This window comes from Calonectris borealis, chromosome 30 (genome assembly GCF_964195595.1).
Source record: "Calonectris borealis chromosome 30, bCalBor7.hap1.2, whole genome shotgun sequence".
Classification (NCBI taxonomy): domain Eukaryota; kingdom Metazoa; phylum Chordata; class Aves; order Procellariiformes; family Procellariidae; genus Calonectris; species Calonectris borealis.
The window spans coordinates 2,074,555-2,097,805 of NC_134341.1; the positions used below are offsets into that span (position 1 = coordinate 2,074,555).

Here is a 23,251-nt window from a genome sequence, read left to right on the forward strand (position 1 = left end):
GATTCCTGTAGGGATCAGCCTCTCCGCTCCAGGCTGCTTTGGCTGGAAAGGTGAGCATTAAGTAACTACCCGACTAATTTCTGCACGCCCTCCGAGGCAGAAGCCGTCTCCCGTCCCGCTGTCTCCCTGCTAACGCCGGTGGCAACACGCACAGCCTCTCTCTAACCTTGTTTTCTTCTTTTTTCCATCTCCTTCTCTGGTCAAGCAGAAAGCCCAAAGGAGAGCTCGGAGCCCACCGGCTCCCCCGCTCCCGTCATCCAGCACAGCTCCGTGACGGCCTCCCCCAACGGGCTCAGCGTCCGCTCGGCGGCAGAAGCGGTCGCCACTTCGGTGCTCACTCAGATGGCGAGCCAAAGGACAGAACTGAGCATGCCGATACCGTCACACGTCATCATGGCTCCACAGTCGCAGTCTGCTGGCAGATGATGTCACAGCCTGTGCGTGTGACACGGAGCTAACCGCGAACTCGCAGCCGGAGAGACTGACCATAACTAAGTCCCTGACGACTGGGGGCCGATAAGGATTTTTATTTCTCTTTTTTTTTTTTTTTTTTTTCCAAGTGAGTTAAGGGCAGCTATGGCGCTTCTTACACTGCATAGCCTGTACAGATCCTGGCCCCCAACCGCTGCCCTGCCGTCGCCCGTCCCCGCGGGACGGCCGCGGATTGAGCGCTTTTCTCCATCCTTCAGTTGACGATCCGTCAACTCGCAGAGTCATCCGAACGCGCAGAGCCTCACTTTTGAAAAGCACCTTGAAAGGTTCACTTTCAGGTATCGGTTACATTAACACTAAACCTCCGTGCTTGGTGGATCCCCTTGGCGCTTTCACTCTTCCAAGTCCCCCCCCCCCTTCCCTCCTCCTCCACTCTCAGCAAAGGAAAACATAGCTCTTGGGAGGCTGTGACATTTAGTCGTGCTGTCAATGTATTTTATTTTTAACAGCATGCTGCTTCCAGGCATCTGCTCCCCCCTCTGCTCTAGCTACCTGAAATGTTGCACCTTCGCACAAGAAGCCTCCTTGAGCTCTGAGGTTAAAGGGATCGAGGTTACACGCCAACTCCCAAGATACCAGCGACAGATTTTGGACACGATGGGAGTGTAATCGCTGTAAATTGGTTTGTGCCCAAGGGTTGGGAGAGGGGGAAGTGGGGCTGGGGGGGGCACACGCGTGTTCCCGGTCACTTGTGCCGCACCGGGAGCTGCAGACGTTCACGTGCTGCTCTCGGAACGGGACGCTGTGGTTGCTGGAGAAGAGGTACCGTCTGTCCTAGCAGCGGAGGGGCTGCTCTCAGTCTTCCTTACAATAAATTGGTGCTGATCTGCGTCGGCTGGGACCGGTGCAAAGGCGCTCTGGGAGGTACATGAAAGGATGAGCCGCCCCAGCAGGCGATAATAATGTGAGTCCCAGAATTCATCATCTGCTCCCAACTCCGCTGCACGCCTTAGCAAACACATCCCTCCCTTTCCAAGGATCATCTCCTTTACACATAACCTCGATGACCTTAATAATGGTGGCCTTAAATCATGAATTAGTTGCCTGTTCCAAGGGGAGGGAGCACCAAGTCGTGTTTCTATTTGCCCGGTCCTTTACCTCTTCTTCAGGATTATCTTCCGCTCTCGGTGATGGAGCATCCGTTGCTTCCCAGCCAGAGCAAACGAAGGATTCACAGAGCTTCCACTTTCATAGGGCAGGTTAAAAACCCAGCCTCGGTGTTGAAAGACGCTTGGAATCGGGTCCGCTTTCCCGCCGGGCGGGCGTAGCATGCGTGTGTGTCCGTGTGTGCTTCCCGAGGCTGCCGCTGGCCCCGGGCAAGCGATTGGAGTTGATAGTTTGGAAATGAGAAGGGGTGTCGTGTGCGTTCGGGCTCTTAGAAGGCACCGCGTCAAAGTCCGTGGAGCTGCATCGGCCCTTGGTCTTCCTCTCCTTCCTCCTCACCTGAGCTCTCGCCCACCTCAGGTTGCACTCGCCACTTTTGAGCCAAGTTTGTTTGTCAAAGTGATGTTGTTTGGCTTATCCAGACTTGGAAGGTTTCCAGGGACAGCAAAACCCAAAGCAAAGTCTGAGCAAGGAACGGGCTCCCGTTATGGACAGGGAAGTTCAGCGGTTTGGTTTTTCTATCGATGGGGTTTGTCCTCTCCCCCTCTTTTTCAGGTTTTCCTCGACTTCTCGGCAGTATCGACCGCGGCGTTTCCTGGGTTTGCTTTCTCTCGACGCGGTGCCGCTCTCGTGCTCTCCTGGTTTCTCTTGCTCATCTCGAGTCGTCTTGTGCGTAATCGGGGTCACTTCTGGCCTCGGCAGTTTGCCCTTCTCCTTCGGATCCTGCGTAGCCCCCCCAGACCCGCCTTTTGTTTCTGCGAAGCTGTTTCTGCAGGGTCTGTGTGTAGGCAGGCGTTTCGGCTCTTCCTATCCCGACACGGGGGGTGTTTCTGCAGCGAGGGCGAGCTGTGAAAGAGGACACGGGGGGGGGTCGGCGTGTCTTAAAGCCGAGCAACCTGGACAAAAAGGGGGTTCAGCTGAGGCACAGTGGGGGATCAGGACCTTTTTGGGGGGCCAGGATCTAAGGCAGAGGGTTGGCAGGAGGTAGAAGATCCAGCCCGGCTCTGCTTCCTTTCTCGGAGCTGCTGCAGGTTGTAGAGCTGCGACAGGGAACGGCAGAAAACCCTGCGCTCCTTCGCGTGGTCCAAAAAGGGGTAAAAATGACCCGTCTTGCAGCAAAGGGATTTGCTCCGGTCTTCAAATCTGCTCGGTTTGCTTCAGGGGGCTTGGAAACAGGCGTCTCTCTTTCTTTCTTCATCCGGGAATAGCAGGAATGACAAAAATGTGTTGTAAACATATTTGCTTCATCGTCTGGCAGCCGTTGGGTCCCTGTCCCTTGGTGCGTCGTGCTCGGAGCCCGGAGCTGGGACAGCGTGCGAGAGCGAGCGGTTGCGTGTCCGGCGGCACCGACAACAGCTCACCAGCTCCTCCTAGGCTCACCAAAATGGAAAAAAACCCGTCTGTTGAGGAAAAACGTTCGTTGAAAGAAGAGGAAAGGAGGAATTGAGCTCTGGGCTGATCCCAACACTGGTTCCTTGTTTGCTTCGTGCCGTCGGGGTCCGGTGGATGAGGCGGAGGCGAGGAGCAGCCGGGGGCTTTGCTGGCAGGGTTGGAAGGAAGGAGCGAAGGGCGACAGTGGAGAGGCAGCAAATCTGGGACGGAGAGACACACGGCAGCGTTAGCATCGCATGCAGCACCTTCCCCGCCCCCTTATTTTTACCCTTAGGGACTAAAAGTGACCCGGTTTTGTGCGATCGGAGAGCCGAGATCCCCCCGCCTGCGTCCCACAAAAGGACTTTCCCTGCCCTGACCGCTCCGAGCCGTGAAACCTCGTAGCACCGTCGGGCATCGCGAGGTGGCTCAGGCCTTGCCGGTGACGAGCCGGGGGGATGCAGAGAGCGGCTTTTCTCCCCGTCCCTCCGTGCCTCGGTGCTCCTGATGCCATCGGTGCTGCCCCCTCCAGCATCTCCCCGTCTCCGCTCTCCTCCGCCTGCGAGTGCTTAGTGCCTTGAAAAATCCGCAAACCCATGAAAACGCAGTTGTAAAGCTCCAAACCCGGGCAGCAATAATCAGGGAACAAGTGTTTAACCATATCTTAACATTTTATTTTTTTTTTAAATCGACAGGGTTGCGGCTTTCCCGTGTCCCCTTCGGGTGTGTTTTACCCCAACAGCGTTCGATACCTGCACCGCTGCTGCGAAAGCAGGTCCTGGAGAAGGTTTCAGGTCCCGGAGAAGGTTTCAGGTCCCGGAGAAGGTTTCAGGTCCCCGTTTCTCTTGCCGACAGCGTCCCTGCTTGCAAGGGAGGGAGACGGGTGGAGCGAAGCAGGAATCCTCCCGCCCCGGGCAGGCTGAGCCCGCGATGAGGAAGGTAGCCAAAAACCCCAGCGTGACCCTTAGCAAACGCACCCCCCCCCGCCGGCCTCGGGCAACGGGGGAATTCTCCAGTCCCACCCGGTGCGACGGAGGGACGTCCCAAGCCCTAAATGTCACTTTGGGGCACATGGGTGAGGTTCATCCCTCGTTGGTGCCCGGCAGAGACGATCCTGAGTCGGTCTTAAACGGAGCTGACGGTCACACCGCCGGGGGGTTCTCACTTTTCCAGCGGGAGGGACAGGTTTGGTTTTTAAGAGGTGACTCCTTCAGCTTTTCGGAGAGGAGGGTACGTAGGGAGGCGCGTTTCCACCAGCGCTTTTTCCAGCACCTCCACGCCGATGGAGCGGCCGCGCGGGGATGCGTCGGGCTGCCCAGGTAATTAAAAGCCGGGGTCGGTGCGGTCTCCTCTCCCGGAGCCAAGGTGCCCGCGCCGCTCCCGGGCAGCCTTTGGGCTCCGAGGCGTGGAAATCCCCGCTGAGCATTCCAAAGGGCTTGGAAGAGCCGAACGGCTGCTGGGTTTTTGCCCCACATCATCTTCTTCCTCGTCGCCTCTGGTGGAGGCGGTTTCTGCGCGGCAGTAGCTGTAGGGACCTGCGTCGGTTTGGGTGGCAGTTAGGGGGTTGGGTTTGGGTAACCGGCCTTTCCGGCAGGGTCCCCCCCAGACCCGTGAGGACGAGCGAGGGTGAAGGGTGGCGGCTTCTCCTCCTTCCCGTGCTGGTTCGACTCTTGCTTGAAGACTTTGCGGACGTCTTTGGGTAGGGTTAAAAAAACCTCATTTCAGCTCTAGGATGATTTCTCCTGCTTTTCGAAGGCTCCGGGGGGATGGCAGCCGCCCGGTCGGCTCCGCTCGGCAGCTCGCCGGGCTCCTGCGCTTTCCTCTGCCAGCCCTCGGGCCTCGGCCGCGATGCCTTAACCAAAACCCCGGTTAGTGCCGGTGTCGGTCCTGTGGCTTCCCAGGCGTCTTCCCCCAAAACCCCTCTGTGCGGTAGCGGCGTTTGGATCGCCGGGGGTCTCCTTCCCTCCTCCGTGACCTAATCGATGGGGGGAGAGAGATACCCGGGCTCCTCGCGGGAGCGTGGAAAAGCCCCACAGGGTTTAAGGGTCGCGTTTAGGTTGGGATGGAGTCGGGGAGAGCCCGAGCGGTGGCATCGGCCGACGGGAGTCGGGGTTTTTATCGATCCGTCTTCGCTGTAATGTGGAATAGAAACAAATGGCTGAAAAACACGTCCCGGGGCAGCTCGTGATGGAGGGGAGCTCTCCCTCCCCTCCCTCCCCTCCCTCCTCTCCCTCCGGCGGAGATGAAGATCTCCTCGCCGGCCTCCCAATCCCTCAGGACTGGGGGGACTGGGGCAGTTTGGTGCCACCTTTCCCCCCCCAAACTGGCTCCTTGGTTCTGGATTTCGATGGCTCAGCCGGGAAATTTGTCATTTTTTGGACTTGCGGACCCGTTTCTGTTTGGTTGCCCCCCGCTTTCGTGCCCACGCGCGCTCTGGCAGCGGTGATGCTCTCCGGCCCCGAACCGAGCCCAGGAGGTGACAGAGGGACCCGACGGTCTCCGGGGACACGGGACCCTGTGTCCCCCCCCCCACCCCCAGCTGCTTTGTAGGGCGAGCTTTGACGATCAATAACGGAAGAAGCCAAGAAAAAGGAAATCCCCCGAAAAGCGTAACCACGAGGGTGTAGTATCTATAAAAAAAAAAACCACATATCTATGAGTATATACAGACCTATATAGACATATATCAACTTCCTGAACGGATGCGCAGCTCCTTACGCAACGAAATGGTTTTCTAGCTGTAACCCCTTCCCGCGGCCCCCCCCGGGCCCCGAGGGACCCCCCCTCCTCCTCCGCACGGGCTCCTGTGAGCGGGTCCTCACAGCCCCCGCGGGGGCCCGGGGACACGGGGGGACGCGGGGGGGGGAACACACGTCCCAGCGCCCCCCCCCCGCCGCGTCGTACCAAACATGTAATGTGCCTTTTATTTATGCTGCAAATATAACATTAAAATATTACCCAGGAGATGGTGGCTGCCGCCCTTCTGCTGCGCCGGGGGGGGGGGGACAACCCCGGAGTTGGCTCGGTTGGGGACAACCCTGGTGTCACTTGTCCCAGGGACCCCCTTGGGTGTCACCTGCCTGGGGGAGATGGTGTCACTGGGCAGGGGGTGACAGCGCTGGCTGTGACAACCCTCGGCCATCACCTGGGGGACACCGGCCACCAGCCCTGCCTGGGGACAGTGCGGGGCTGTCACCTCGCCTGGGTGACACAGCGGGTGAGCCTGCTGGGGGGGGGGGGGCGACGCACCCTCGGGCTGAGCGTTTGGGGCGATTTCAGCTGGTTTGGGGTCGGAGGGGGCGGGTGAAAGCCGGGGGGGTCCCGTCGGGGCTGCAGGAGCGCAGCGCGGCCACGGGATGGCGGCAACGAGCCGCGGCGGAGCGGCCGAGGGGGGCCGGGGTCCCGGTGCGGGACGGGGGGTCCCGGGGATCGGGGGGACCGGTGCAGGGGAGGGGTCCCTGTATCAGGGCGTCCTGGCCGGGGAGGGGGATCCCGGGGGGGTGTCCGATGCGGGGCAGGGGTCCTGGTTTCGGGGAGTCCCAGTCCAGGACGTGGGGGTCCCGGGGACGGGCACGGGGAGGGGGGAGGGGTCTAGCTCCGACGGTGCGGGCAGCCCCGGTGGTGCCGGTTGAGGGTCCCGGGCGGGGCGGGGGTGCGGGGCCGCCCCGGTCCGTCCGTCCGTCCCCGGGGGCGGCTGTCGCGGCTGGTAAATGCGTTTCATTAGCGGCGCCCGGCGGCGGCGGGGCCGGGATTGATCCCCGCCATCTCCCGCTCCCCCGGGACCCCCCCGGCGGCCCGGCCCGGCCCGGCCCGGCTATAAGAGGCGGCGGAGGCGGCGGGCGGCGGGGGCGATGGCGGTGCGGCTGGCGCTGCTGCTGCTGCTGGCGGGGGCCCTGCGCGCCGCCCGCTGCTGCCCCGGAGCCCCCGACCCCGGTACCGGCCCCGGTCCTGCCCCGGTGAGCCCCGGCCCGCGCCGCGCCGTCGGGGCGGGGGAGCGGGCTGCTCGGTTTTGGGCGGGGGGGGGCGCCCCCCGGGCCCGGGGCTGCCGTGACCTCCCCCCCTCCCATCCGGCCCCTCCACAGGCCGCCGCTGCCCCCCCGGGGCCGCCCCCCGCCGCCGCCGCCGCCGCCCTGGGCGCGCTGCTCCGCTCCCTGGAGCGCCCCGGCCGCAGCCCGGGCCCCCGCCTCCAGCCGCAGCGGTGAGCGGGACCGGGGGACTCGGGGGGGGCCGGGGCACCGGAGGGGGCCAGGGGGGCCGGGGACCGTCGGGGCCGGGGAGGGACCCGGGTGTTTGCGGGGACCCGGGGGTGGGGAAGGACCCGGGTGTTTGGGGGAACCCGGGGGTGGGGAAGGACCCGGGTGGTTTGGGGGGACCCAGGGGGGACAAGTGGGTGGCCTGGCCGGTGCCGGGATGGGGGGGGGTCCCTGCTGGTGTCCGTCTGTCCGTGTCCGTCCCGCGTGTGTCTGTCCCGGTCTGTCCGTGTCCCTCGGTCCGTTCCCATCTGTCCCGTCTAGCCATCCGTCTGTCTGTCCGTCCCCGCTGTCCCCTTCCTCTGTCTGTCCCCATCACCCAGCCCTCTCTGTCCGTTTGTCCATCCCCTTCCGTCCCTCTGGATCCCCCTCTGTCCCCTTTTGTCCCTCTGTCCCCATCCGTCCGTGCCCGTCCGTCCCCATCCCCGTGCATCCTTGTCCAGCCGTCCCTGTCCGTCCGTCCGTCCCCGTCCGTCCGTCGGCGGGTGTCAGCGGTGCGGTGTCCCCGGTGTCAGTGGTGCGGGGTCCCGGGTGTCAGGGGTGCGGTGTCCCCAGTGTCAGGGGTGCGGTGTCCCGGGTGTCAGGGGTGCGGGGTCCCGGGTGTCAGGGGTGCGGTGTCCCGGGTGTCAGGGGTGCGGGGTCCCGGGTGTCAGGGGTGCGGGGTCCCGGGCGTCAGCGGTGCGGTGTCCCGGGTGTCAGGGGTGCGGTGTCCCCGGTGTCAGGGGTGCGGGGTCCCGGGTGTCAGGGGTGCGGTGTCCCGGGTGTCAGCAGTGCGGTGTCCCTGGGTGTCAGGGGTGCGGTGTCCCCGGGTGTCAGGGGTGCGGTGTCCCCGGTGTCAGGGGTGCGGTGTCCCGGGTGTCAGGGGTGCGGTGTCCCCGGTGTCAGCGGTGCGGTGTCCCCGGTGCGGTGTCCCCAGTGTCAGGGGTGCGGGGTCCCGGGTGTCAGCGGTGCGGTGTCCCCATGGCAGGTTCGGGCGGGGGCCGCGGGGGGGGGCCCAGGCCCAGCACAGCCCCCGCAGCTGGGACCCTCCGGCCGCCCCGTTCTGGACCATGGCGACGCCGCAGCGCTTCGGCCGCCGCCGCTGAGCGTCCGTCTGTCCGTCCCGCCGCCCGTCCCGGGAGCCGTCTCTCTGGAAAGCCGTCCGTGAGTCCGTCCTTCAGTCCGTCTGTCCGTGGGTCCCTCCGTCACCCAATAAACTGGTGCTGCTCGCCCCTCAACGCTCGCTCTGGTTTTGCCCCTGGCGGATGGGGGGGACCTGCCCCCCCCCCAACACCCCCCAAGTGCCCCCCCCCAAGTGCCCCCCAAAAAGACACCGACGCGGGGAGTTTACAAACCCCCCCCCAGCTTTATTCCCGGGGGCCGGTTGGCGCCCAGGGACCCTCCTCACCCCCCCCCCGGGGGGGCCTGGCCGGAGGGTGCCCCCCGGGCCCTGAGGTCTGTCCGGGCTCCGTCTGGGGGCTGGCCGCGTGTCCGTCCGTCTGTCCGTCAGCAGGTCCGGGTGCCCACAGGGTGTGTCAGTGGGGCCGGGCGCCTGTCTGGGTGTCGGTGGGTGGGTCTGAGTGTCCACCAGTGGGTCCAGGCATCCGTCCAGAGCTCCGCGTGTCGGTCGGTGGGTCCGTCTGTGGGTCCGTCAGAGTGTCCGTGGGTCCGTCGGGGTGTCGGTAGGTGGGTGGGTGGGTGGGTGAGGCTCACTTGCCCCCCGCCATGATGCGGAGGTACTGGAGGGCGTTGCGGGCGGCCTGGGAGCGGGCGCCGTCGCGGGAGGGGGCTGCGCCGTGGCACACCGTGGCCGGCTGCGTCGACAGCTCCACCAGGCACTGGTGCAGCCCGCTGAGGCTCAACGCATCTGGGGGTGGGGTGGGGGGGACACGGGGACGGGCCACTGTCACCCCACACACCCCCCAAAACCACCCACAACACCCCTGAGCCCGGGCTGGGGCACCCATGGGGGCTGGGGCACCCATGGGGGCTGGGGATGCCCAGAGAAGGGGGGGGGGGGGATGCCCATGGGGCGGGGGCTCACCGATGTCGAGGTAGCTGATGGCGAAGCTCTGCTCCTCGGAGAGCTCCTGCAGGAGGGCGCAGGCCCCCGCACCCATGGGTGCCAGCGGGTGACTCCGCAGCTGCACGATCTTCTCGCCCGCCGAGTTGCGCAGGGAGTCCCAGGTGCAGCCGGGCGCTCGGCCCCGCAGCCCCTCCAGCCTGGGGCCCGCCTGCAGGGACAGGGGGCTCGGGGACCGTCCTGACCCCCCCCCACGGGGACGTGGGGACCATCCGGACCCCCCGCATGGGGGCATGGGGGCTCAGGGACCGCCCGGAGTCCCATGCAGGGACACCCAAGGGACACGGGGACCCTCCAGACTCCCCACGCAGGGACGCGGGGACTCAGGAACTGCGGGGACCCCGACATGGGGACACCCATGGGGGCTCGGGGACCACCAGGACCCCCGTGCAGGGACACCCTTGAGGGACAGGGGCTCAGGAACCATAGGGACCCTACGTGGGGACACCCTGGGGACACCACCAGGACCCCCATACGGGGCCACCCTGGGGACAAGGGGACTTAGGGACCCCCAGGTGGGGCCACGCCAAGAATGTGGGGGCTGTTGGGACCCCCACACAGGGTACCCCAGGGGACATGGGGGCTGGGGGACCACACCCACCCACCCAAGGACCCTCAATCCAGAGGGTCCCCCCCACCCAGGGAGCACCTGGGGGTCCCTTGGGTGTCCCCCTGCCCTACTGCCCCCCAACTTTAATCACTGGGGGCCATAAGCCCTGAAATAGGGGGTACAGAGGTGCCCGTGTCCCCCATTGACCCCCTGGGGTGACCTTGGGGTGCCCGTGTCTCCCGTTAACCCCTCGGGCTGACCTTGGGGTGCCCGTGTGCCTGTTAACCCCCTGGGGTGACCCTGGGGTGCCCCGTGTCCCCCCTTAACCCCTGGGGTGACCATGTCTCCCGTTAACCACTCGGGGTGACCTTGGGGTGCCCTGTGTCCCCCGTTAACCCCTCGGGGTGACCTTGGGGTGCCCGTGTCTGCTGTTAACCCCTCGGGGTGACCTTGGGGTGCCCTGTGTCCCCCGTTAACCCCTCGGGGTGACCTTGGGGTGCCCGTGTCTGCTGTTAACCCCTCAGGGTGACCTTGGGGTGCCCTGTGTCCCCCGTTAACCCCTCAGGGTGACCTCGGGGTGCCCGTGTCCCCCATTAACCCCCCGGGGTGACATTGGGGTGCCCGTGTCCTCTATTAACTCCCTGGGGTGACCTTGGGGTGCCCGTGTCCCCCCTGTTAACCCCTCAGGGTAACCTCACGGTGCCCAGGTCCCCTGTTAACACTCTCAGGGTGACCTTGGGGTGCCCGTGTTCCCCGTTAACCTCTCGGGGTGACGCTGGGGTGCCCGTGTCCCCTGTTAACTCCCTGGGGTGACCCTGGGGTGCCCGTGTCCCCCATTAACCTCTCGGGGTGACGCTGGGGTGCCCGTGTCCCCTGTTAACTCCCTGGGGTGCCCGTGTCCCCCATTAACCTCTTGGGGTGACGCTGGGGTGCCCGTGTCCCCCGTTAACTCCCTGGGGTGACCCTGGGGTGCCCGTGTCCCCCATTAACCTCTCGGGGTGACGCTGGGGTGCCCGTGTCCCCCATTAACCTCTCGGGGTGACGCTGGGGTGCCCATGTCCCCTGTTAACTCCCTGGCGTGACCGTGGGGTGCCCGTGTCCCCCATTAACCTCTCGGGGTGACGCTGGGGTGCCCGTGTCCCCCGTTAACCCCTCGCTGGCCGGTACCATGGAGAACTGGTCCTCCTCCACCTCGGCCTCGCTGCCCTCCCGCGGCTCCATGGGGACGTTGTGGATCCGCACCAGCATCTTGGCGGCCGCGTTGCGCTTCGCCAGCTTCTTGGAGGTGCCGCTGCCTGCGGGGAGGGGACAAGGGACACCGAGGTGAGCCTGGCACCCTGTCACGTGTCCCCAACTACACCCGGGGGGTGCCCCGGCCCCGTACCGATCTCCACGAAGCGCTCCACGCGGCAGGTCATGGTGAACTCCTTGCGATGCGCCGGCCCCGACTCCTGCGTCACCGTGTACTCGGGCAGGCGCCAGCCCTTCTGCACCACCAGCTCCTGGGGGGGTGGGACACAAATTGGGGGGGCTGGGGAGGGCAGGGCCACGGCTGTCCCCCCCCAAAATGGGAAGAGCTGCCCTCAGAAAGGAGCTAGCATCTCCAAAATGGGCAGGGCCAGCCCCAAAATGGGTCCACTGCCCCCAAAATAGGGATAACCGTCCCCAAAATAGGGATAACCATCCCTAAAACAGAGAGAACTGTCCCCAAAATGGGGATAACCGTCCCCAAAATGGGTCCACTGTCACCAAAAGAGGGATAACCATCCCCAAAACAAGGATAACCATCCCTGAAATGGGGATAACTGTCCCCAAAACAGGGATAACCGTCCCCAAATGGGGATAACTGTCCCCAAAACAGGGATAACCATCACCAAATGGGGATAATTGTCCCCAAAACAGGGATAACCATCCCCAAAATAGGGATAACCGTCCCCGAAATGGGGATAACTGTCCCCAAAACAGGGATAACCATCCCCAAAACAGGGATAACCGTCCCCAAAACAGGGATAACTATCCCTAAAACAGAGAGAACTGTCCCCAAAATGGGGATAACCGTCCCCAAAATGGGTCCACCGTCACCAAAACAGGGATAACCATCCCCAAAACAGGGATAACCATCCCTGAAATGGGGATAACTGTCCCCAAAACAGGGATAACCGTCCCCAAATGGGGATAATTGTCCCCAAAACAGGGATAACCGTCCCCAAAATGGGGATAATTGTCCCCAAAACAGGGATAACCGTCCCCAAAATGGGGATAACTGTCCCCGAAATGAGTCCACCATCCCCAAAACAGGGATAACCGTCCCTGAAATGGGGATAACTGTCCCCAAAACAGGGATAACTGTCCCCAAATGGGGATAATTGTCCCCAAAACAGGGATAACCATCCCCAAAATGGAGATAACTGTCCCCAAAATGGGGATAACCGTCCCCAAAATGGGGATAACTGTCCCCGAAATGAGTCCACCATCCCCAAAACAGGGATAACCGTCCCTGAAATGGGGATAACTGTCCCCAAAACAGGGATAACTGTCCGCAAATGGGGATAATTGTCCCCAAAACAGGGATAACCATCCCCAAAATGGGGATAACTGTCCCCAAAATGGGGATAACCGTCCCCAAAATGGGGATAACTGTCCCCAAAATGAGTCCGCCATCCCCAAAACAGGGATAGCCATCCCTGAAATGGGGATAATTGTCCCCAAAACAGGGATAACCATCCCCAAAATGGGGATAACTGTCCCCAAAACAGGGATAACTGTCCCCAAATGGGGATAATTGTCCCCAAAAGAGGGATAACCATCCCCAAAATGGAGATAACCATCCCCAAAACAACGTAACTGTCCCCCAAATGGGTCCCCCATCCCCAAAACAGGGATAACCATCCCCAAAACAGGGATAACCATCCCCAAAATGGGGATAACCGTCCCCAAAACGGGGATAACTGTCCCCAAAACAGGGATAACTGTCCCCAAAACGGGGATAACCGTCCCCAAAACAGGGATAACTGTCCCCAAAATAGGTCCCCCATCCCCAAAACAAGGACAACCATCCCCAAAATGGGGATAATTCTCCCCAAAAGGGGCAAGAGCCCCCCTCCAGCTGGGGAGAGGCAGCCCCTAAAGATCACCGCCACCCGCAAACTGGGTAAGGTCACCCCCAAAAAGGGCATGCCCCCCCCCCCCCAGATTGGGATGGCCATCCCCAAACCAGGTTTGTCACCCCCAAACCAGGGACGGCCACCGAGCCGGGGCACCCACCTGCAGAGCCCCCACGGGGTTACACTCCGACTGGGGGGGGGACACGGGCGTCTTCATCTCCAGGGGGGTGCCCCTGCGTGGGGCAGACGGGCACAGCGTGAGGGGGGGCACAGTGGGGGGGACAGCTCTGAGCCCCCCCACGCCAGGACCCCCGAGTTGGGGAGGCAAGGAGGTATAACGGGGTGCTGGGAACTGAGGGGTTGGGGGGGGGGATCGATGTCCCCCCTCCCTGCCCAGCCCCGGCACCTGGGTGCCCCCCACTCTGTTACCTGGGTGAGGGTGGGGGCACGGCGGGTGCTGGGGGGGGGGCCGTGGGGCCGAGCTCAGCCGGGGGCTCTGGGGGGAAAGGAGAGCTTGGGGATAAAAGGTGAGACGTTAACGCCCGAGCCGGCCCCCCCAAACCTCCCTCCCTGGCACCCCCAGCCCCCCAGGTGCCCCAATCCTACCAGGCACCCCCCCCCCAATTCCCTTGGGACCCCCAGACCCTCTGGCATTCCCAACCCCCCCTCCGGCATCCTCAATTGTCTTGGCTCCCCTAAGACACCCCTAATCCCCCCTATGCACCCCTGGACCCACCCTGGGCACCCCCAGATCTGCCTGGGTACCCTCAACCCCCTCCCCGGGCACCCCAAACCCAACTGAGCTCCCCAAACCCCCCCAAATCTCTTGGGATGCCCAAGCCCCCCAGCATCCCCAATCACCCTGGGTACCCCCAAACTCCCCTGGATGCCCTCAACCCCCCGCAGATCCCCCAAACCCACCAGGCCTGGGTGCCCAGCACCCCGGGATACTCCCGACCCCCTGGGTACCCCCAGACCGCCTGGCCACCCCCCCACCCAGCATCCCAGAGCACCCCAAACTCCCCCCAGCACCTCCTGGACACGCTCAGTGCCCTCCCCCATGCACCCAGCACCCCCCCAGACCCCCTCCCAGCTCCCTCCAACCCTATTCAGTGCTGCACCCTGACCCCCCCCCCGAACCCCAGCACCCTGGGGACCCCGTCCCCCCTCACCTGGGCTCCTCGGGGGCGGTGGGTTCCAACATGTCCCCCCCTTTGAGCAGCTTCAGGGCCACCTCCGCCGCTTTGTGCTTCGCCGCCTTCTTGCTGGGCCCCTGCCCTGGGGGAGACACCAGCTGAGCGGGGTGGGGGGACACCTGGGGCCCCCCCAGATCCCTCACGGACCACGGGCTGTGGTTAGGACTGCCACAGCCCCCGTGTCAGGATCCCGGGGGATCCCTCTGCCGTAACCCCAGCAGTGAGGTGCCAGGGGGTCCCCCGGTGTCCCAGGCATTGGGGTCCTGGGTGATCCCCCACCACAACCCACTTTTTGGGGTCCCAGAGGATCCCTGTGTCACATCCTAGATGTCAGGGTCCCCAGGAGGATCCCTGTGTCACAGCCTGGGCATCAGGGTCTCAGGGGATCCCTGTGTGTCCCAGGGATCAGGGTCCCAGGCGATCCCCCACCAGACCCTGCTTTTTAGGGATCCCAGTAGATCCCCAGCCAGGACCCACTTTTTGAGGGTCCCAAGGGATCCCTGAGTGTCCCAGGCATCAGGGTCCCAGGTGATCCCCCACCACAACCCACTTTTTGGGATCCCAAAGGATCCCTGAGTGTCCCAGACATCGGAGTCCCCGGCGATTCTCCCCCCAGGACCCACTTTTTTGGGAGGCCCAAGGGATCCCCTGAGTGTCCCAAGCATCGGGATCCCAGGCGATCCTCCTACCACAACCCACTTTTGGGGGATCCCTGAATGCCCCCCCAGGGCCTCAGGATCCACTCAGGACCCATTTTTGGGGGGATCCCAAGGGGATCACCTCACCACAAGCCACTTTTAGGGCTCCCCCAGCACATCCCCACCATCCCGGGGACAATCCCTGTGTCCTCGCATCCCAAGCAAGCGAGATCCATCCCAGGTTGTCCCCAGGCGGTCCCCGTCCCTCACCCCCCCACCCCGGCGCGGGGGGTTCCCTGTGTGTCCCAGGGATCGAGGTCCCAGGCGATCCCCCACCAGACCCTGCTTTTTAGGGATCCCAGCAGATCCCCAGCCAGGACCCACTTTTTGGGGGTCCCAAGGGATCCCCGAGTGTCCCAAGCATCGGGGTCCCAGGCGATTCTCCCCCCAGGGCCCACTTTTTTGGGGGACCCAAGGGATCCCCTGAGTATCCCAAGCATCGGGGTCCCAGGCGATCCCCCACCAGACCCTGCTTTTTGGGGATCCGAGGGGTTCCCAAGGGATCCCCTGAGTATCCCAAGCATTGGGATCCTAGGCGATCCCCCACCAGACCCTGCTTTTTAGGGATCCCAGCAGATCCCCAGCCAGGACCCACTTTTTGGGGGTCCCAAGGGATCCCTGAGTGTCCCAAGCATTGGGATCCTAGGCGATCCCCCACCAGACCCTGCTTTTTGGGGATCCGAGGGGTTCCCAAGGGATCCCCTGAGTATCCCAAGCATTGGGATCTCAGGCGACGCTCCTACCACAACCCACTTTTTAGGGATCCCCGAGTGTCCCCCCAGGGCCTCAGGATCCACTCAGGACCCATTTTTGGGGGGATCCCAAGGGGATCACCTCACCACAAGCCACTTTTAGGGCTCCCCCAGCACATCCCCACCATCCCGGGGACAATCCCTGTGTCCTCGCATCCCAAGCAAGCGAGATCCATCCCAGGTTGTCCCCAGGCAGTCCCCGTCCCTCCCCCCCCCCCACCCCGGCGCGCCGGGGTGGGGGGGGGTGAGGGACGGGGACCACCTGGAGACAAAGGGTGTCGGGGACCCACCGGTGCAGCTGATGTCCCCAACGGTGACACGGAAGGTGAAATTGGGCTGGTGGGCTTGTCCCTCGGCCTTCAGGAGGTCGTAGCCGGGGGTCTTGCCTATGCGAGTGCCATATTCCTGCAGCAGGCTGATGGGCGTCTTCCCGGGGTTGGCGGCCAGCATCTGCTCCAGGCTGGGGACAGGGCTGTCACCAGCCCGAGAAGGGGTCAGAGGGGACAGGTGGGGGTGCGGATTGGGGGGAGTGGGGTGGTGGGAGAGGGTGGCATTGAGATGGGGACATGGGGACAGCGTGGCCCTGACGTGTAGCGTGGGGACATGGGGACAGCGTGGCACTGACATGTAGAGTGGGGACATGGGGACAGGGGTGTCACCAGCACGAGAAGGGGTCAGAGGGGACTAGTGGGGGTGCGGACTGGGGGGAGTGGGGTGGTGGGAGAGGGTGGCATTGAGATGGGGACATGGGGACAGTGTGGCACTGACGTGTAGTGTGGGGACATGGAGACAGCATGGCACTGACATGTAGCATGGGGACAGCGTGGCACAGACATGTAGCATGGGGACATGAGGATAGAGGTGGCACTGCCACATGGCATGGGGACACGGGGGACTGGGGTGGCACCACCAGGCAGTGTGCGGGCATGGGGAAAGGGGTGGCATCGCCACACCACATGGGGACACAGGGACAGGGGTGGCACTGACATGTAGCATGGGGACAAGGGCATCACCACACGGTGTGGGGACAGGGGTGGCATGGCCATATGGTACGGGGACACGGGGGACACGGGGGACACTGATATGTAGTGTGGGGATGTGGGGAAAGGGGTGGCATCACCACAAACAGTGTGGGGACATGGGGACAGGGGTGGCATCGCCACGCAGCCATGGGGACAGGGCTGGAACCACCACACAGCGTGGGGACATGGGGACAGGGCTGGCACCGCCACGCAGCCATGGGGACAGGGGTGGCACTGCCATGCGGCATGGGGACATGGGGACAGGGTTGGGACCACCAGACAGTGTGGGACAGGGCCTGGCACTGTCACATGGCACCAACAAGCGGCATGGGGACACGGGGACAGGGGTGGCATCACCACATGGCGTGGGGACAGGGCTGGAGCCCCCACGCGGCGTGGGGACCCACCACAGGGGTGACACCGCCACGCAGCCTGGGGACAAAGGGACAGGGCTGGAGCCCCCACGCGGCGTGGGGACCCACCACAGGGGTGACACCGCCACGCAGCCTGGGGACAAAGGGACAGGGCTGGAGCCCCCACGCGGCGTGGGGACACGAGTGGAGCTCCCGTGCTGCCTGGGGACACGGTCACAGGGGTGGCACCGCCACGCAGCGTGGGGACACGTCTGGAGCCCCCACGTAGGGGACAGACCTGTAGCCCCCCCCCCTCCTCCCCCTCCCCACGCAGCCCCGGTAACCGAGGGGCAGGCCCGGGGGGCCTGGACTAGGCCTCAACCTCCCCCTCTCCGTCTGGAAGGGGATAACCCCGGTTTAGGGGAGGGTAGACCGGGCCGGGGGGGTACCCCTGGGTGGGTGGGGGTGTCCCGGTGTAGGGTAGGGGGGGGTTTGGGGAGGTGTCCGGTACCTGGGGAAGCCGCCGCTCCGCCTGGCCCCGCCGCCCGCCCCCTCCTCGCTCATCCCCGCCGCGCTCCGTCCCGCCGCCGCGCCGCCCGCGCCGCCAGGGGGCGCTCGCTCCGCCCCGCCGCGCCGCGGGGCACGATGGGAAACGGGCGTCGCGGGGGGTTGTGGGAAGCGTAGTCCGCTGGAGGGGGGGGAGCGGCAGCGGAGCTGCCGCTCCCCCCCCGCCAGCGGACTACGCTTCCCACAACCCCCCGCGTGGGGAATGCTGGGAAGGTGGAGGACGCGGCGGGGGGGGGGGGGTCCTGCCTCAGTTTCCCCCCGCCCCGGACAGGGGGGAGTTAATGGCGGGGGACAGTGGGGACAGACGGGGTGGGGACAGACGGACAGGGTGGGACAGGGATGGAGAGGGGTCAATGGATGGGGACAATGGGGACAGGGGGTGGGACAGGGACAGAGGGGGGACAGGGACAGGAGGGATGGGACAGGGACAGAGAAGGGGGGACAGGGACAGACGGACGGGGTGGGACAGGGACAGACAGAGTGGGACAGGGACAGAAGGGGTGGGACAGGGATGGACAGGGTGGGACAGGGACAGGGACAGGGACAGGGACAGAAGGGGTGGGACAGGGATGGACAGGGTGGGACAGGGTCAGGGACAGGGACAGGGACAGGGACAGAAGGGGTGGGACAGGGACAGACAGGGTGGGACAGGGATGGACAGATGGCCATGGGACAGGGACAGGAGGGATGGGACAGGGACAGACGGACGGGATGGGACAGGGGTGGACGGGGACAATGGGGACAGGTGGGGTGGGATAAGGACAGACAGACAGCGTAGGACAAGGACAGGGGGACAGTGGGGACAGGGAGGGATGGGGGTGGTGGGGACAGACATGGGGTGATGGGGCCAGACAGATGGGGACAGCGGGGATGGGGACGGACAGGGTGGGACGGGGACAGATGGGGATCGATGGTGACTGCTGAAAGGGGGACCGTGGGGACAGCCGTGGGGACAGCCGTGGGACAGCCGTGGGGACAGGCGTGGGGACAGCCGTGGGGACAGCCGTGGGACAGCCATGGTGCGATGGGACAGATGGACAGGGAGGGACAGGGAGCGATGGGGACAGACAGACAGGGAGGGGGACAGGCCAGTGGTGACAAGGTCAGACTGGGACCAGCTGGGACAGGCAGGGTGTGACAGGGACAGACAAGGGGCCATGGGGGCAAACGGACGCCTGCACTGGGAGCACTGGGAATAGGCTGGGAGCAGTGGGGACAGGAACACCTGGACTGGGAGCACTGGAAGCAAACTGGAAGTACTGGGGACAGAATCACACTGGACTGGGAGCACTGGGGACAAGGACACCCAGACTGGGAGCACTGGGGACAGACTGGGAGCACTGGGGGTGACTCCCATACTGGGGAGGGACTCCCAGATTGGGAGCACTGGGGTCAGACTGGGAGCATTAGGACAGGGACAGACATCCATACTGGGAGCACTGGGGTCAGACTGGAAGCACTGGGGACAGGGACACCCAGATTGGGACCACTGGGGACAGAGGGACACCCATACTGGGAGCTTTGGGGACAGACTGGGAGCACTGGGGACAGGAATACCCATACTGGGAGCACTGTGGTCACACTGGAAGCACTGGGGACAGGGACACCCAGACTGGGACCACTGGGGACAGAGGGACACCCATAGTGGGAGCTTTGGGGACAGGCTGGGAGCACTGGGGGTGACTCCCATACTGGGGAGGGACTCCCATACTGGGAGCACTGGGATCAGACTGGGAGCACTAGGACAGGGGCACCCATACTGGGAGCTCTGGGGACAGTGTGGGAGCACTGGGGGTGACTCCCATACTGGGGAGGGACACGCATACTGGGAGCTCTGGGGACAGACTGGGAGCACTGGGGACAAGTACACCTATACTGGGACAGTGGGGGGGACAGAAGCACACCCGCACTGGGAGCACTGGGATTGCACTGGACCCCCCGTCTGGTGCTGGGGCTGGCGGGTGATACCGGGGGGGGGGGGAGGTGTCCCAGTCCCGGGATCGGGGGGGGTCCCGGGGGCACCGGGGGGTCCCGATCCTGGTCCTGGGGGGGTCCCGGGGCCAGTCGGGGGGTCCCAGTCCCGGTGCTGGTGCCGGTGGGGAGTCCCAGTGCCGGTGGTCCCGGTGCCAGCAGGGGGGGTCCCGGTGCCAGTCCGGGTGCCGGTATAGGGGTCTCGGCACCGGTTGGGGGGTCCCGGTGCTGTTCGGGGTCCCCAGTGCCAGTGCCGGTGCCAGCACAGGGGTCCCGGTGCCGGTAGGGGGGTCCCGGTCCCGGTATAGGGGTCCCAGTGCCGGTGGTCCTGGGTGCCAGTATAGGGGTCCTGGTCCCGGTGCCAGTACTGGTGTCGATATGGGGGTCCTGGTGTGATTCGGGGTCCCGGTGCCGGTAGGGGGGTCCCGGTCCCGGTATAGGGGTCCCAGTGCCGGTGGTTCTGGGTGCCAGTATAGGGGTCCTGGTCCCGGTGCCGGTAGGGGGGTCCCTCTGCTGGTCCGGGTGCCGGTATAGGGGTTCCTGGTCCTGGTATAGGGGTCCCAGTGCCGGTGGTCCCAGGTCCCGGTACAGGGGTCCCCGGTGCCGGTGGTCCCGGGTGCCGGTATAGGGGTCACGGTGCCGGTGCCGGTCGGGGGTCCCGGTCCCGATGCCGGTGGGGGGTCCCTGTTCCGGTGCCGGTAGGGGGGTCCCAGGTCCCGGTATAGGGGTCCCGGGTGCCGGTGGTCCCGGGTGCCGCTATAGGGGTCCAGGTGCCGGTGCCGGTAGGGGGGTCCCGGTGCCCGCGGGCTGCCGGTGCCGGCGGGGCCGGGGCGGGGCGGGCGGGGCGGGGCCGCGCCGAGCGCCGGGCGGGGCCGTTCCGCTCCGCTCTCCCTGACCGCGGCACCGGCCCCCGGTACCGGCCCCGCCCGCCCGCGCCCCGGCCCCCACCGGGCCCAGCCCCGGTCCCGGCATCACCCCCGGCATCACCCCCGCTATCACCGGCACCACCGGCATCACCCCCACCGGCACCCCCGGCCGCGGGGCCCGGACCCCCCCAGGTACCGGCACCGGCTACGGGGCCGCGGCGGGGAGGCCCTGGGGGGGGCGGGCGGGCACCGGAGGGGCGGGGGGGGGCACCGAGGAGGGGGGGGATGGGTAGGACCAGGGATGCGGCCGGGATGGGGGTGGGGGCACGTGCTCCCATCCCCCACCCCCGGACACCGGGGCCCCCCCGCCAGGCCGGGCCCGTGGAGGGGGGGGCCCGCACCCTCCCCTCCTCCCCTCCCGGACGCGTGGGTCCCCCCGTGGGCGCGTGGGGGTGGCGGGGGGGGGGGCACGAGGGGCCTCGTGCACACGCGTGTGCCCCCCCCGCTTGTGTGAGCTGCTTTTGCACACGCGTGGGCAGCTCCTTGCACACGTGTGACCCCCCCCTTGCAGACGTGCTTGCATCCCCCCATGCACACGCGTGTGCCCCCTTGCACACGCGTGTGCAACGCCTGCAGGTGCGTGCACGCATGCACCCGTGCGTGCCCTCCGCCCCCGGCACGCTTGTGCGTCGCCTTGCACGCGCGTGGGCACCCCCTGCACGCGAGTGTGCCCACCCCCTCCACACGCGTGTGCACCCCCGCGTGGGTGTGCACCCCCCCTTGCACCTGCGTCTGCACCCCTGCATGTGTGCGCACCCCCTGCACGCGTGGGTGCACCCCTGCACACGTGTGCACCCCCCTCATATGCGCGTGCACCCCCTTGCACACGCGTGTGCACCCTCGCGTGCGTGTGCAGCCCTGTGACACGCGCGTGCACCCCCTTGCACACGCGTGTGCACCCTCGCGTGCGTGTGCAGCCCTGTGACACGCGTGTGCACCCCTACACGGGTGCGCACCCCCCCCCACAGGCCTGTGCACCCGCTTGCACACGTAAGTGCCCCTCACGCACACGCGTGTGCCCCTCGCAGCCCGTCCCACTCCCCCCGCCCCTCCCCGGGTCGCGACAGGGCACCATGTCCCGACGTGCCATATCGGCAGGGGCGGCGCGGGGGCGCTCTCTCCCCCGCTCCTCTCCGCCAGCTCCGCTCTGTCGCGACACGGGGCCGGCGCTGTCGCATGTCGTGACAGAGACACCACACACACACACCCCCCCCCTCCCCGGGTCGCTGGTTCTCCGCTTCTGCCTCAGTTTCCCCGTGCGGAGCCGCCGGGGGGGGGGGGAGGAGGGGGAGGCTCCATCCCTTACCGGGATGACGTCACCGCGTGACGTGATGTCACCACGGGGGGGACACGACACCTGGAGGGGCGGGTCGTCCCCCGCCCCCCCCCCGCCCGGACGCCTGGGTCCCTCGGGGTGACGCTAAGCCCCGCCCACGCCCCCCCGCGGTGACTCACCCCCCCCCCCACCTAATTTTAGTGATGACCTCATCCGCCGGCTCCGCTGTTGCCATGGCAACACCCCCCCCCCCAATTTTCAGGGGAGCTGGATCGGGCCTGATCCCCTTCCCCCCCCCCCCCGGAGCCCCCCGGCCCTGCCTCAGTTTCCCCCCAGCACGTTCGCACGCTGCCCTGGGCTCACACGCGCTTGTGCGGGGGCTGGCACGCCTGAACGCCCTCTTGCACGCCCGTGCACCCCCTTGCACGCTCACGTGCACTCTTGCACGCTCGTGCACTCCCTTGCACGCTCACGTGCACTCTTGCACGCCCGTGCACCCCCTTGCACGCTCACGTGCACTCTTGCACGCTCGTGCACTCCCTTGCACGCTCACGTGCACTCTTGCACGCTCGTGCACCCCCTTGCACGCTCACGTGCACTCTTGCATGCTCATGTGCATTATTGCACGCTTATATGCCCTCTTGCACGCTCACGCATGCTTGTGCACACCCTTGCACGCTCGTGTGCCCGATTGCACGCTTGGACGCCCTCTTGCATGCTCATGCTTGCTTGTGCACACCCTTGCACGCTCATGTGCACTTTTGCACGCTTTCGTACACCCTTGCACGCTCATGTGCACTATTGCATGCTTGTGCACACCCTTGCACGCTCGTGTGCCCGATTGCACGCTTGGACGCCCTCTTGCACGCTCACGCATGCTTGTGCACACCCTTGCACGCTCTTGCACGCTTGTGCACATGCTTACATACTCATACACTCTCTTGCACGCTCGTGTGCCCTCTGTGCACTATGGTGGGCCTCACCCACCCCCCCGTGTCCCCCCCAGCCTCGTGGGGTGCACACGCGTGGGGGTGTGAGGAGGGGTGCGTGTGTGCAAGGGGGTGCACATGCAGGAGAGGGGGTGCGTGCAGGTGTAGGGGTGCACACACGTGTGCAAGGGGCTGCACGTGCGTGCAAGGGGTGCCCTCAGGTGTAGGGCTGCACACAGGGGTGCACGGGTGTGTAAGGGGGTGCACGAGGGTGCATCCAGGTGCAAGGGGGTGCACACACGCGCTGGGGCTGCACACATGAGTGCAAGGGGGTGCACGTGCATGCACGGGGGTGCACACATGGAGTTCCACCCATGGGTGCAAGTGGGTGCCCCGGCATGCAAAGGGGGGTGCACACACAGAGCTGCACACAGAGGTGCGAGGGGGTGCAGGTGCATGCAAGGGGGTGCCCATGGGTGCGAGGCAGTGCACGTGTGTAAAGGGGTGCCCATGCATGCAAGGGAGTGGACACGTGGGGCTGCACCCATGGGTGCAAGGGAGTGCCCATGCATGCAAGGGGCTGCACAGGTGGGGCTGCACACAGAGGTGTGAGGGGTGCAACTGCATG

The 23,251-nt window shown here is 65.4% G+C and overlaps 2 protein-coding genes and 1 long non-coding RNA gene across 16 annotated transcripts in view; 1 reads left to right on the top strand and 2 right to left on the bottom strand.

The window, feature by feature from the left end:
- Positions 1-1,589, top strand: part of LOC142073706 (cyclic AMP-dependent transcription factor ATF-7) — a 66,226-nt gene extending 64,637 nt beyond the window's left edge. For 6 of the 8 annotated variants that reach the window (XM_075133792.1, XM_075133793.1, XM_075133794.1 and 3 more), the window contains one exon: positions 206-1,589. In XM_075133792.1, the coding sequence (XP_074989893.1) occupies positions 206-426 (221 nt within the window). In that variant the 3' untranslated portion in view covers positions 427-1,589. The remainder of the gene's footprint in view (positions 1-205) is intronic. The other 2 variants (XM_075133796.1, XM_075133795.1) reach the window with 1 other exon arrangement.
- Positions 524-17,557, bottom strand: TARBP2 (TARBP2 subunit of RISC loading complex). 7 transcript variants are annotated; one of them, XM_075133807.1, is made up of 9 exons: positions 17,466-17,557; positions 15,870-16,051; positions 14,106-14,211; positions 13,363-13,446; positions 13,094-13,166; positions 11,214-11,331; positions 10,940-11,124; positions 9,241-9,430; positions 524-5,597 (listed from the first exon to the last, which is right to left on the bottom strand). In XM_075133807.1, exons 1-9 carry the CDS (start codon positions 17,516-17,518, stop codon positions 5,533-5,535), a joined length of 1,056 nt encoding a protein of 351 aa, XP_074989908.1. In that variant the 5' UTR covers positions 17,519-17,557; the 3' UTR covers positions 524-5,532. The 7 variants fall into 7 exon arrangements, with proteins under 7 accessions (XP_074989908.1, XP_074989904.1, XP_074989907.1 ...); XM_075133803.1 differs by lacking the exon at positions 524-5,597 and adding an exon at positions 8,543-9,034 and having other exon boundaries at positions 10,997-11,124; XM_075133806.1 differs by lacking the exon at positions 524-5,597 and adding an exon at positions 8,543-9,063 and having other exon boundaries at positions 10,997-11,124.
- On the bottom strand, positions 10,173-10,721 carry LOC142073712 (uncharacterized). The gene is made up of 3 exons (XR_012670454.1): positions 10,564-10,721; positions 10,401-10,501; positions 10,173-10,359 (listed from the first exon to the last, which is right to left on the bottom strand). It is a non-coding gene; the product is annotated as an uncharacterized LOC142073712 (long non-coding RNA).
- Positions 17,558-23,251: the final 5,694 nt, after the last annotated feature.

Coding starts and splice junctions, on each gene's coding strand:
- TARBP2 (XM_075133802.1), bottom strand. CDS start 17,518: ATGAGCGAGGAGGGGGCGGGCGGCGGGGCCAGGCGGAGCGGCGGCTTC. Junction 14,212..15,869: donor TGGGGACATCAGCTGCACCG/GTGGGTCCCCGA, acceptor TGTCTCCCCCAG/GGCAGGGGCCCAGCAAGAAG. Junction 13,447..14,105: donor ACCGCCCCCGAGGAGCCCAG/GTGAGGGGGGAC, acceptor TTTATCCCCAAG/CTCTCCTTTCCCCCCAGAGC.